This window comes from Eurosta solidaginis, chromosome 4, assembly GCF_040869045.1.
Source record: "Eurosta solidaginis isolate ZX-2024a chromosome 4, ASM4086904v1, whole genome shotgun sequence".
In the NCBI taxonomy this organism is placed as follows: domain Eukaryota; kingdom Metazoa; phylum Arthropoda; class Insecta; order Diptera; family Tephritidae; genus Eurosta; species Eurosta solidaginis.
In genome coordinates this window covers 29,547,703-29,560,341 of record NC_090322.1, presented here as the reverse complement: position 1 = coordinate 29,560,341, position 12,639 = coordinate 29,547,703, and the positions used below count along the sequence as shown (strand labels likewise).

Below are 12,639 nucleotides of genomic sequence, written 5' to 3'. Positions count from 1 at the left end.
TTTCAACGAATTCTTACGTATATAGCATATATTGTTGTATGAAAAAATCATAGAGGTCGGTGGTATATATATTATATACCCCATATAAACTGTCATTTTTGCTCACACAAAGTACCTACCTATTTTTTATTTTAAATTTATTTTAAAAATCGTTTAGGTATGTACATCTGTTCAGTATATATTTATTATCATATACAGCCGACCATTTGGAGATTACGAATGGGATAATTGTTCAGCCCCATTCATGAAAAGTATGAAGTCTTCGGCACAGCCGAAGACAGTCCCGTCCTTACTTGGTTTGTCTGTGCACGCTTCTTCTGGCTTGCCATCTGACTAACCTAACTTTTTTACGAAACTGGGGTTCTCCTCGCCTGGCATCAGTAGCACCGATAGTCCGTCAAGGCAGTTTATGAATCCTGCTCTATACTGACCTGGAAAACTATGACAATTTCATACGTAAACTGTGTTTCTGGGCTTGGAGGTCATGCCGATAAAGATTATTCGGATGCAGAGCAAAAGATAATTAAATTCTGTTTATACATTATTTTTACTTTTCATTGTTTTATTTAATTTTAATATTTCGTTCCTAATGAAGTTAGTTATTCCAACAATGCGTGGTGTGACATTTTTAGCTTATATAATTCGTCCATAAACGATACTATCTTCCTAATTTGTTAATTCCAATTTATAATTAATACGCATATTTAGGTAGTATTTTGTATTTACAAAAGTATACATTTTAAAGAAAAATAACTAAATACCTATTTTTAAAGCAAGTTATGTATGTATGTTTTAACAAAATAATATAAGCACTTTTAAAATATAATTTTAAATGGAATATCGCATTATTCCTTTTTAATCACACAACTATTATTTGGCTACTATTATTTGAGCTACACTTTTTAACTGAATGTAGTAAGCCAATATTTTTTGTTTCTTTAATTGCTTGTAATATAGAATTGTAAGCCAACCTCAAATGCTAGATGTGAATTAGTGGTTAACGCCTTTTCGTTGTGACACATGCGCTATATCATAGCCGGTAAGGCCACGAATTTTTGGTTCAAGATTGGCTGAGTATACATCAGTCCACAAGCCGCTTATTGGTAATTCTTTATCATTCTTAGCGAATGTTGTGGCTTCATCAATTTCTTTGCGCACTTTGGTGTCGATTTCCTAAAACAAAAACAGAAATAAAAACAATATATAAAAGTAAATTCATCTGTTTCAAATCGCACTCACCTTAATCTCTTCGGTTGTTATGAGGCCCAATTCAATGATTAACTCTTTAAACGATGTGATTGGATCACGCTTTTGACGAACCTCTTGAATTTCCTCACGTGTACGATAGCTTGTACCAGGATCAGACATCGAGTGTCCCGAATAACGATATGTGTTAGTTTCTAATAAAATTGGACCCACCTTATTCACATATTCGATAGCAAACTGTGTAGCACTACGTACAGCCAACACATCCATACCATCAACCCAAATGCCAGGCACTACATCACCACGTGTATAATAGTCTTGATTGGAAGAGCCACGCTCTGAGCTTGTACCCATAGCATAGTTATTATTTTCACAAACAAAAATTGCAGGCAACTTCCACAACGCCGCCATGTTGTATGACTCGAATACTTGACCTTGATTGGCAGCACCGTCACCGTACAGGGCTAAGCAAACGCCACCATTACCTTTGTATTTGCAAGCTAGTGCAACACCGGTCCCAAGTGGTACCTATTTAGAAAATTGTGAGAAAGAGAGCATAGGGTGTATTATCGTCATTGCGGTGAAGAGAGCATTGAAATTCCCACCAACCTGTGCTCCTACAATGCCATTTCCACCATAAAAATTCGGCGCATACATATGCATAGAGCCACCTTTACCCATCGCGCAACCTGTTTGACGTCCAGTTAGCTCAGCAAGTACTCCCACTGGTGGGACGCCCATCAAATATGTCCAACCGTGCACACGATAGGCTGAGATAATATTATCCTGTTCCCGCATGGCGGCTTTCATGCCTGTAAGGTAAGAGATAAGAAAAGATATAATTAAGCCTAAAAGATTCAAGTGGGCTTGGTTTTTACTAACCCACAGCACAAGCCTCCTGGCCGGAATATAAATGGCAGAACCCACGTACGATTTTCTCTTTGTAGAGATTACCTGCGGACGTTTCAATACGTCTGATGGTCTGCATTTGGGTGTAATATTTGGTGGCATCCTCCTTGGTCAAAGTAACGCTCGTTTCGGGTCCTTTATCGAGTCTATGCAACTTAAATGGCTACAAAAACAAAAAGTTTAGGTGATAATAAGCAACTTGCACTTATGGATCGTTTTCTTGTTTAGGGTATTTTTATTTCAATCGAACTAAATACTTTAATGAGGTTAGAATTTCTAAGGAGACATCGAAGCGAACTAACAATTTTAATATAATGGAATAATTTTAATTCAGTTACTAGACGTAGCAAACAAATGGGATTTTAAACCGATTCGATTTTTTTATAAAAATCCGAACAGCTCAGGAAGATATACTGATGATCCCTAGAAGCAACCCCGCTTGCAATGTGTCCCCACATGACATCAACCATTTCTTTAATTGTAATGTGGAACAAACGCGTCTAACACCCCTCTCATTATCGTCCACCCCAGTTGAAACAGCGAGTTTCCTTGGACTCTCGTTAGAGGATATTGATGACAAGTTGTGATGTTGTTGTTGTTGTAGCAGTGCTTCGCTCCATCCAATAGGTGCACCCCGTTAGGGGGTCAGAATATACCCGCGGTAGGTATGCCTGTCGTAAGAGGCGACTAAAATACTAGATTCAAGGGGCTGTGTAGCGCAACCGTTCAGGTTGCCAGCGCAATATATAGCTTCTCCAAACCCAATTGTCAACCTCACCTATCCTCGGGGAATCCTGTTTTACTAACAGATAAGGCTCTGGCGACCCAAAGCTCCTCATGGAACTTGGGGAGGGAGGGATGGCCTGAAGGTTTAATGTGGCCACATAAATCGTTCCCGAGATGGTCGAGCTAGCACATTAATGGTGCTGTGTTACCGGAGCGTACTGGATCTGTATCCGACAAAGGACCGTCACATCGATTACACTCCCCAAAGCCTTATCGCTACAACAACAACAACAAAAATACAATAGGTGCGACCGATCACAAATTGCCATGGTTGACCGTATCAAAAGCTTTTGATAGGTCTAGCGCTACGAGTACTGTTCTTTATATTTCATATTTCTTTATTTCAGTCTATGGCATTTAAAGCCCTTACAGACTAGATAACAATGTTAAATTAAAATTAGATAATTATTTAATAGTATAGTACATGAGTTGAGTATAGACACAATAAAACTTACATGCTATGAAGAGATTGACAAGCACATTTATCTGTTTGAAAAGATATCAGTAAGTATTGTTTTAAAAGTAAACTTAGAAAGAGCAAAATCAATAGCTGAAGAATCAGAGATGCGATTAAAGTCGGTCGTAGCTCTAAGCAAAGGTGCGTTTGAGGCATAGAGGGTTCGGACACAATCCGTATAGAAAATAGGTATATTACGAAGAGGCCTTATAGGGATATGGAATCGGAGACTCCTGAGGAGACAAGGTGCATCAACTACACCATTAATGATGTCATAAACAAACATGAGCGATAGGACAGTTCTTCTGCATTCAAGGGACTCTAATTTGATAAGTGAGCACCTGGATTTATAAGATGGAATCGGTTCAGAAAAGTTCATCGAGCGCAGCGCGAACCGAACAAACGCTTTCTGCACACGTTCAAGCCTAACAATATGGCATTCATGATACGGCCTCCAAATAAAACAGGCATATTCCAGCTTCGAACGAACTAGTGCAGTGAACAATAACTTGAGGGTGTAGGGATCCGTGAAGTCTGTGCAGGAACGCCTAATAAAAGCCAGAAGTGAATACGCCTTAGCAATAGTAGAATTTAGATGAGTCGTGAACGAAAATTTCGAATCGAAGACAACACCCAAGTCCTTTATCTCGTTAAGAGTTGAGAGGTGGGTACCATAGAGAGAGTAGGAAGTGGGAATGAGGCCACGTGGTTTAGAAAAGCTTACAAGAAAGCATTTGCTAACATTTAGTGGCAAGTTATTGGCACGACACCAAACAGCAACGTTATCTAACGCATTTTAATCACGTCGTCTGAGTTTGCGATGGTATTAAAAATCTTTAGGTCATCAGCGTATAATCGAAAATTAGAGTGCTGGAAGCAGGTGGAAATATCGTTTATAAAAATTACAAAAAGTAATGGGCCAAGTATGCTACCTTGAGGAACCCCGGAGGTGGCTGTGAATGTGTTTGAAGAGTTATTGTCTATAACCACAACACAGCTACGCTGGTGGAGGTATGATTTAATCCATGATAAAAACATCGAGTGGAAGCCCACGCGAGTCAATTTAGAAATCAGGATAGAATGACTAACTTTATCAAATGCTTTTCAGAAGTCGGTGTACACAGTATCAACTTGACAACGGTCATTAAAAGAAGATATGCAAAAATCAGAGAAGATAGATAGGTTTGTTACAGTGGATCTACCGGCCATAAAACCATGCTGATTTTCAGTGATTAGAGGTTTAACGGCAAAGTGCATTTTTTGTTTCACAATGTACTCGAATATGGTGGGGGTTTTGATTTAAACCGCAATTTATCTGGGTGGATGGCATTTAGCGCGGTGGTGGTGCTATGGAGTTTTCTGAAGCCATGCTGATGACAGGCTAGCTGCAAATTTGCTTGGAAGTAGGGGAGCAAAATGTCTTCAAGCGTCTTTACTACTGGCGATAGGAGACATATCGGACGACTCTCCTATGTTAGCTGGTTTCCCAGGCTTTAGTAGCGGGACCACCTTGGCCATTTTCCATTTTTCGGGTATGACAAAGGTGGAAAGAGACAGGTTGAAGACATGTGCCAAGTATTTGATACCCTGTTGTTGTTGTTGTTGTTGTAGCAATGCTCGCCCCACCTAATAGCCGCGACCGATCAAAAATTGTCATCAATATCCTCTAACGGGAGTCCAAGGAAACTTGCCGTTTCAACAGGGGTGGACCATAAGGAAAGGGGTGTTAGAGGCGTTGGTTCCACATTACAATTACAGAGATGGTTGGTGTCATGTGGGGACACACTGCAAGCGGGCCATACATTTTGTATGTCGGGGTTGATTCTGGATAGGTAAGAGTTTAACCTGTTACAGTATCCAGAACGAAGTTGAGCAAGAGTGACACGCGTTTCCCTGGGGAGTATGCGTTCCTCTTCCGCGAGTTCTAGATATTTTTCTTCAAGTACTGGATTCACCGGGCAATTCCCAACATAAAGGTCCGACGCCTGTCTATGGAGTTCACCAAGGACCTGCTTGTGTTTTTTCGCTTCATACGGCTGGGTTCTCAGGTGCCGTATTTCCTCAAAATGCTTACGGAGATGACTCCTTAGGCCCCTAGGCGGTGCTGGTTCGTCAATCAGTTATCTGTTGGGATGCCCAGGTTTCTGGGTATTCAACAGAAACTGTTTGGTCAGCATCTCATTTCTCTCCCTGATGGGGAGTATTCTCGCCTCATTATGCAGATAGTGTTCTGGGGACATAAGAAGACAGCCCGTGGCGATTCTGAGAGCAGTATTTTGGCAGGCCTGTAGTTTCTTCCAGTGGGTATTTTTAGGCTTGGCGACCATATGGGTGACGCGTAGCACGTAATCGGCTGGCTAATTGCTTTGTATGTGGTCATGAGCGTTTCTTTATCTTTTCCCCAGGTACTGCCAGCAAGGGATTTGAGGATTTTATTACGGCTCTGAATTCTCGGAACAATTGCGGTTGCGTGCGCACCAAAATGTAGATCCTGATCAAACGTCACACCCAAGATTTTGGGGTGTAGGACAGTCGGTAGCGTAGTGCCATCGACGTGGATGTTCAATATGGTCGACATTTGGGGCGTCCATGTTGTAAATAAGGTCGCGGAAGATTTAGTCGGTGACAATGCCAGGTTTCGCGAGGCGAAAAAACTGGAGAGATCAGGGAGATAGCCGTTTATTTTACTGCATAGCTCATCGATATCTGGGCCTCAGCGTAGGAAACGATTGTGACTCCTTCCGGTGGTGAAGGTAGCTTAGATATGTAGAAATTAAACAAAAGTGGGGATAGGACACCACCCTGTGGCACCCCTTATTTAATTCTCCTTGGTTTTGATGTTTCGTTTCTGAATTGCACCGATGCCTGCCGACCACCCAGATAATTTGCGGTCCACCTTTTAAGACATGGGGGAAGGGTAGACCCTTCCAGGTCTTGCAGTAACGAGCCATGGTTGACCGTATCAAAGGCTTTTGATAGGTCTAGCGCTACGAGTACTGTTCTATGGTGGGGGTATTGATTCAAACCGCAATTTATCTGGGTGCTAATGACATTTAGCGCGGAGGTTGTGCTATGGAGTTTTCTGAAGCCATGCTGATGAGGGGCTAGCTGCAAATGTGCTTGGAGCAAAATGGCTTCAAGCGTCTTTGCCACTGGCGATAGGAGAGATATCGGACGATATGGCTCACCTATGTTAGCTGGTTTCCCAGGCTTTAGTAGCGGGACCACCTTGGCCATTTTCCATTTATCGGGTATGACAAAGGTGGAAAGAGACAGGTTGAAGACATGCGCTAAATATTTGAAATCCTCTTTCCCTAGGTTTTTAAGCATCGGCATGGCTATGCCGTCTGGGCCCACTGCTTTGGATGGTTTAGCGTGACCAATGGCGTCCTCAACCTCTCTAGCGGTGATGGTGACTGGTGACGCGCCGAATTTGTGTTTATGTGCGTGTCTATTGGCTCTCCGTCTATCTTTGTCAACCGTAGGATGCATTATATATTGTCGGCAGAAAGCGCTCGCGCATTTTTTCGCATCCGACAGCACCTTATCGCCAAAGGCGATGGAAACTTTGTCTTTGTGCTTAGTCGGATTCGATAGGGACTTTACGGTGGACCAAAGTTTACCTACACCGGTAGAGAGGTTACAACCTCTTAGGTGCTCTTCCCATTTCGCCCGCTTGTGTTCGTCCACAAGCAATCTGATGCGTTGGTTTATATCCCTTATTTGGGGGTCGCCTGGATCAAGCTGTCTTATAAGGTCGCATTCCCTCGCTAAGCTCGCGGCCTCCGCCGGGAAGTGGGCCGGATTTCGGGAATTCTCCCGGCGGGAATGAAATGTGCCGAGGCGGATTCAATGACCTTACGGAAGCCACGCTCCCCTTGGCGGGCATCAGTCGGGATAGGGAGGGCAGCAAAGCTGCTGTCTGTTGCAGATTTATATTCTTCCCACTTTCCTTTTTTGAAGTTTATGAAAGTGCGTTTTTCGGTGACGATGAAGTCGGCGGTACGCTCGAACGAAATAAGTATGGGCAGGTGGTCGGATGCCAATGTTACCATCGGCTGCCAGTTGACGCAGTTTACGAGTTCTGCGCTCACGATTGAGGTATCTGGCGAGCTATGACAGCTTCATACCATACGTGTGGGGGCGTCTCCGTTTATTGTGCAGAACGTCGTTTCTTCTATTTGATCCGCGAACATCTCCCCCCTACTGTCCGCCCGCAAGTTTGAATGCCATAGGTCGTGATGGGCATTGAAATCGTCTAAGATAATGCGATTGTTGCCAGTGAGTAAGGCCTCGATATTAGGGCGGTATCCACTGGGGCAACAGGTGACAGGAGGGATGTAGATGTTGTTGATTTCTAGATTTGCATCGCCTGACCGAACAGATAGGCCTTGACGTTCTAAGACATTGTCCCTGCGGTCGATGCCAGGATCAAATATATAATATTGCACAGAGTGGTGTATAATAAACGCGAGGCCGCCTCCATTTCCGCTCTCGCGGTCTTTCCTGTGGACATTATACCCAGAGCAGGTCTGCAATGCAGATCTTGCTGTGAGTTTAGTCTCTTGAATCGCAGCAATGCGGACGTTGTGCCGCTTCATGAAATCGACTATCTCTGTAATCTTCCCAGTTAGTCCATTACAGTTTAACTGCAGAATTCTGAAGTGCATAAGGGGAGACGCCGCCACTCTGGGGGTAAGTGACGGGTGACTACGCCTGGGTTGTGGAAGGCCAGGACGCAATTGCGGTTGTGGCCCTGGGACTGGGCGTCCTTGGGCAAGCATTGGGGTACCCGGAAGATTTGGGTTTGTGACCTGGCAACATGGCGCAATGAAACCCGTCGGGGGGCTGCCGTCACGGAGACCAGAATATCTAGGAAAGTGGCACCACCCAAGGCAGGAGCTGCATTGGGCGGATGTCGCAAACATATATATTCTGTGCTGGCAAACGGTGCAAACGGAGGTAGGGACTAAGAGTCTGTTTCCCTGACCTTCCGCTGCCGGAAAAGAGGTGGGGGGGAGAAGACGGGGGCAGGGGCTGATGCTCAGCATTGCTACCGACTCTACTACGAAGGTAGTAGTTATGAGTGGTAGCAGCTGTTTGAGTTGTTGGCGCCGTGGGGCGCGAGCAGCAGCGGGTACTTGTTGTGGCTTGCTGAGCAGCGGGGCTGCTGGAAGGTAGTAGGGGGGGCGCGCTTGGGCGTAGACTACGGGGCACCCTTGGGCGTGAACAGCAAGGAGCCACAAAAGATTTATAAGTTACGTGGACGTCGGGTTTTGGGATCAAGCCCAGAACAACCTGTCCGATGCAACCATCCCTTACACGAGACACACTGAACAGAGTATGACCGTCCTAAAAAGATTCTTTTCCGGCATATGCAGCAAAACCATTTCTCAGGACCGGGGTCAGGAGACGGACCCGGATTGGATTCGATACCTTCCCGGAGCAAGAGAATATGGAGCAGTCCCGCTGCAAGGAGCTGCTGGGAGGATGACAATTTGTGGGAGGGACGCAACAAATTAATTGGGGTTACACTGAAATCGCAGTCTTTGGTCGGGAAAAATCCCGAGTCGTTCCGGTACATAGAACCGACTGCCTTGGGAAGCGACAAATTGTCATCAATATCCTCTAACGGGAGGCCAAGGAAACTTGCTGTTGTGATCGGTCACACCTATTGGAAGGGGCGAAACACTGCTACAACAACAACATATACTGATGTACCATGATGTACTTGCGAAGGTTAAGCTCTTCTAAATAGGGATTGTTATAACTTTATCACTCAATCAAAAAACTGCTATAAATTTAATATCGTAGGTTTACTTGTATCTAAATAAGCATGATTAACAAAGCAAATCATTTGTTATAAGTAACTCGATTTAATAACTTGTGACACTTTTCAGAGACCGAGCTAGGTTACTTTAATAAAATGCTACAGATTGATAGTTATTACCGTTACTAGTATTTATGTATGAATATGTAACAAAGCAATTATTTAACAGCTGTTTTTGATATTTTTTATTTGCCGGCAAAAACAAACTACTAAGCAAATAAGAAAAGAAAAGATCTGTAACTGAAAAAATGAATAGATTTATTCCAAATGAAATTTCGTCACCAAATTGGTAAAAACCGGAGATCAATATCCTTTCTACTTTTTGAGTTATGGGCAGTCAAATTCGACAGGACTTGAGCCGTATATGGGAGGTCATGCACACGACCTTATATACTTGCTCGCCGTGTAAAATCAACAGCATACGAGTTAAAAGCATTTTGTCCCAGAGCGTCACATATGGATAATACCATTTCAAACGATTTGAGCTCTTTATAAATGAAAACGAACGCTGGTGATGATCTGGCGATAAGCTTTGCAATAGAATAAACGGCTACCTCCCTGATCGCTCCAGTTTTTTCGCCTCGCGAAACCTTGCATTATCACCGACTAAATCTTCCGCGACCTTATTTACAACATGGACGTCCCAAATGTCGACCATTTTGAACATCCACGTCGATGGCACTACGCTACCGACTGTCCTACACCCCAAAATCTTGGGTGTGACGTTTGATCAGGATCTACATTTTGGTGAGCACGCAGCCGCAATTGTTCCGAGAATTCAGAGCCGTAACAAAATCCTCAAATCCCTCGCTGGCAGTACTTGGGGAAAAGATAAAGAAACGCTCATGACTACATATAAAGTAATTATCCAGCCGATTGCGTGCTACGCGTCACATATATGGTCGCCAAGCCTAAAAATTACCCACTGGAAGACGCTACAGGCCTGCCAAAATACTGCTCTCAGAATCGCCACGGGCTGTCTTCTTATGTCCCCAGAACACCATCTGCATAATGAGGCGATAATACTCCTGTTGAATACCCAGAAACCTGAGCATCCCAACAGACATCTGATAGATGAGTCAGCACCGCCTAGGGACTTAAGGAGTCATCTCCGTAATCATTTTGAGGAAATACGGCACCTGAGAACCCAGCCGTATGAAGCAAAAAAACAAAGCAGGTCCTTGGTGAACTCCACAAACAGGCGTCGGACCGTTATGCCGGGAATTGCCCGGTGAATCCAGTACTCAAAGAAAAGTATCCAAAACTCGCGGAAGAGGAACGCATACTCACCAGAGAAACGCGTGTCATTCTTGCTCAACTTCGTTCTGGATACTGTAACAGGTTAAACTCTTACATATCCAGAATCAACCCCGACATACAAAATGTATGCCCCGCTTGCAATGTGTCCCCACATGACACCAACCATCTCTTTAATTGTAATGTGGAACCAACGCCTCTAACACCCCGCTCATTATGGTCCACCCCTGTTGAATCTGCAAGTTTCCTTGGACTCCCATTAGAGGATATTGATGACAATTTGTGATCGGTCGCGGCTGTTAGGTGGGGCGAAGCACTGCTACAACAACAACAACGCTGGTGAACGACTAACGCCACGCGACTAATTTCCCTTAATATAAACTAAAAGTATTATAAAATTCAACTGATAAGCAGACTATTGTCGTGTATACCCCGTGTCATTATCATTAGGTGATTAGTTCTAATACAAGTTCTTCATTTATGTATGTTAATGCATACATATGTGTAAGAACGTACATTGTTAAATTATTTATATGTGCAGGGCTTTTGATTCCTTGTATGACCTTCAGATAGCAAATATGTGTTTTATTGTTTTTTAAGCAACATTCAAATAATCCTTTATTTTTTTCTATTGGCTTTTTATGGTGTACTCCCCCAAACCGCATAGCAAAATATGAACTAAATTTGGCTTTTCCCTGTTTTTCCCTAGCGCTTAAAACTGCGGTAATTTATTCAATATAAATATTTGTTTGTACCTAATAGGGAAGAAAATAAACGATTATGTAATTAACGTAAATCAGATAAGGTAGGTAGGTAAGCGCAAGGAAGAATGTGGCATTAGCAAACACTTATTAACTATTTAATAATACCTAAAAGTCATACAACTATCCAAATAGTACTCACACGATTAACTTGTACGGTCGCCTCTGTTGCATATTTCTTCGATTTTTGCGCACCAGCTTTGACGTTATTCTGGAAGAAACCGAGAAATGAGTATTTCCTGTACATACAATAATTCTTTGTTATGTATTTAGATGTTAATGCCATTGCAGTCTTATATGGTAAGCTACAGCTGGCGTAATGTGCTTTATGCTGGCGTTGGAGCAGATTTAACATGCTGGCGCCACCAGCACCACTACTAAGAGGACGACGGCAGCCACATGCAAATTTTGCCACCGTTACCAATGTCCTTTGAGTACATACGTTTTGCAATTGTTTTGCCAAAATTGGCATTTCACTGCATCTGGACAGAGTACGCAGCATTTTTTTGTTTTAAAAATCGAATTTATTCGTAATTTTTGTTATAAAATATCAATTTTTACTACGGCACACCGAAATCGCATAACACTGACCAATTAGAGTGAAAATTTAATGAACTCAGAGTAGCCAGATTTTTGTAAATATTTCTAAGAGAAGTATTAAAAAAAACGGATAAAGACCGGTTTAAGATTATTCGCAAATCTGGATTAAAATTAAAGCTTGAAATTTGTGCTGTGGCCCAAGTTTGGCTATAAAATCGAAGACTTTCTAGGCTGCGATTTAGTTTAGCACCTCCGAGTACGGGGCGGAACTTGATATCAAATGAAAGAGGAAGTTCTCCCGATCATAAATATATATATTTTAAAGGGCGCAAATTTATGCTACGCTTCCCCAATATGGTCGCCAAGCCTAAAGGTTACTCGCTGGAAAAAATACAAGCCTGCCAAAACACTGCCCTCAAAACCGCTACGGGCTGTCTTCTTATGTCCCCAGGACACCACCTACACAACGAGGTGTGAGTACTCCCCAATAGGGAGGGAAATAAAATGCTGAACAAACAGTTTCTGTTGAATACCCAGAAATCTGGGCATCCCAACAGAAATCTGATTGATAAGGCGGTAAGCATTATGAGGAAATACGGCACCTGCGAAAACAGCCGTATCAAGCAAAAAAGCACAAGAAGGCCCTCAGTGATATCCAAAAAGGACGTCGAGCAGAAATTGCCCGACGAATCCAGTTTTTAAAAAAATTTACCCAGAACTCGCAGAAGAGGAATATATTATCCCTAGGGAAATGCGCATCACTCTAGGTCAACTTCGATCTGGGTACTGTGACAGGTTAAACTCTTACCTATCCATAATCAACCCCTGCATACAAAATGTATGACCTGCTGGCAATGTGTCCCCACATAACACCAACAATCTCTTCAATTGCA

General features: G+C 43.0%; 1 protein-coding gene across 1 annotated transcript; it reads right to left on the bottom strand.

Annotated features, from left to right (window-relative positions):
* Positions 1-528: 528 nt before the first annotated feature.
* On the bottom strand, positions 529-11,821 carry LOC137249508 (pyruvate dehydrogenase E1 component subunit alpha type II, mitochondrial-like). Its single transcript, XM_067781076.1, has 6 exons — positions 11,649-11,821; positions 11,349-11,417; positions 2,089-2,278; positions 1,816-2,018; positions 1,240-1,734; positions 529-1,173 (listed from the first exon to the last, which is right to left on the bottom strand). Exons 1-6 carry the CDS (start codon positions 11,706-11,708, stop codon positions 991-993), a joined length of 1,200 nt encoding a protein of 399 aa, XP_067637177.1. The 5' UTR covers positions 11,709-11,821; the 3' UTR covers positions 529-990.
* Positions 11,822-12,639: the final 818 nt, after the last annotated feature.

What these genes read in the sequence shown, in the direction of transcription:
- LOC137249508 (XM_067781076.1), bottom strand. Translation starts at nt 11,708, where the DNA reads ATGCTGCGTACTCTGTCCAGATGCAGTGAAATGCCAATTTTGGCAAAA. An exon ending in CGACCGTACAAGTTAATCGT is followed by an intron (nt 2,279 to 11,348) that starts GTGAGTACTATT and finishes TTGTTTTTGTAG; the next exon opens with CCATTTAAGTTGCATAGACT. An exon ending in TAACAACCGAAGAGATTAAG is followed by an intron (nt 1,174 to 1,239) that starts GTGAGTGCGATT and finishes TTTTTGTTTTAG; the next exon opens with GAAATCGACACCAAAGTGCG.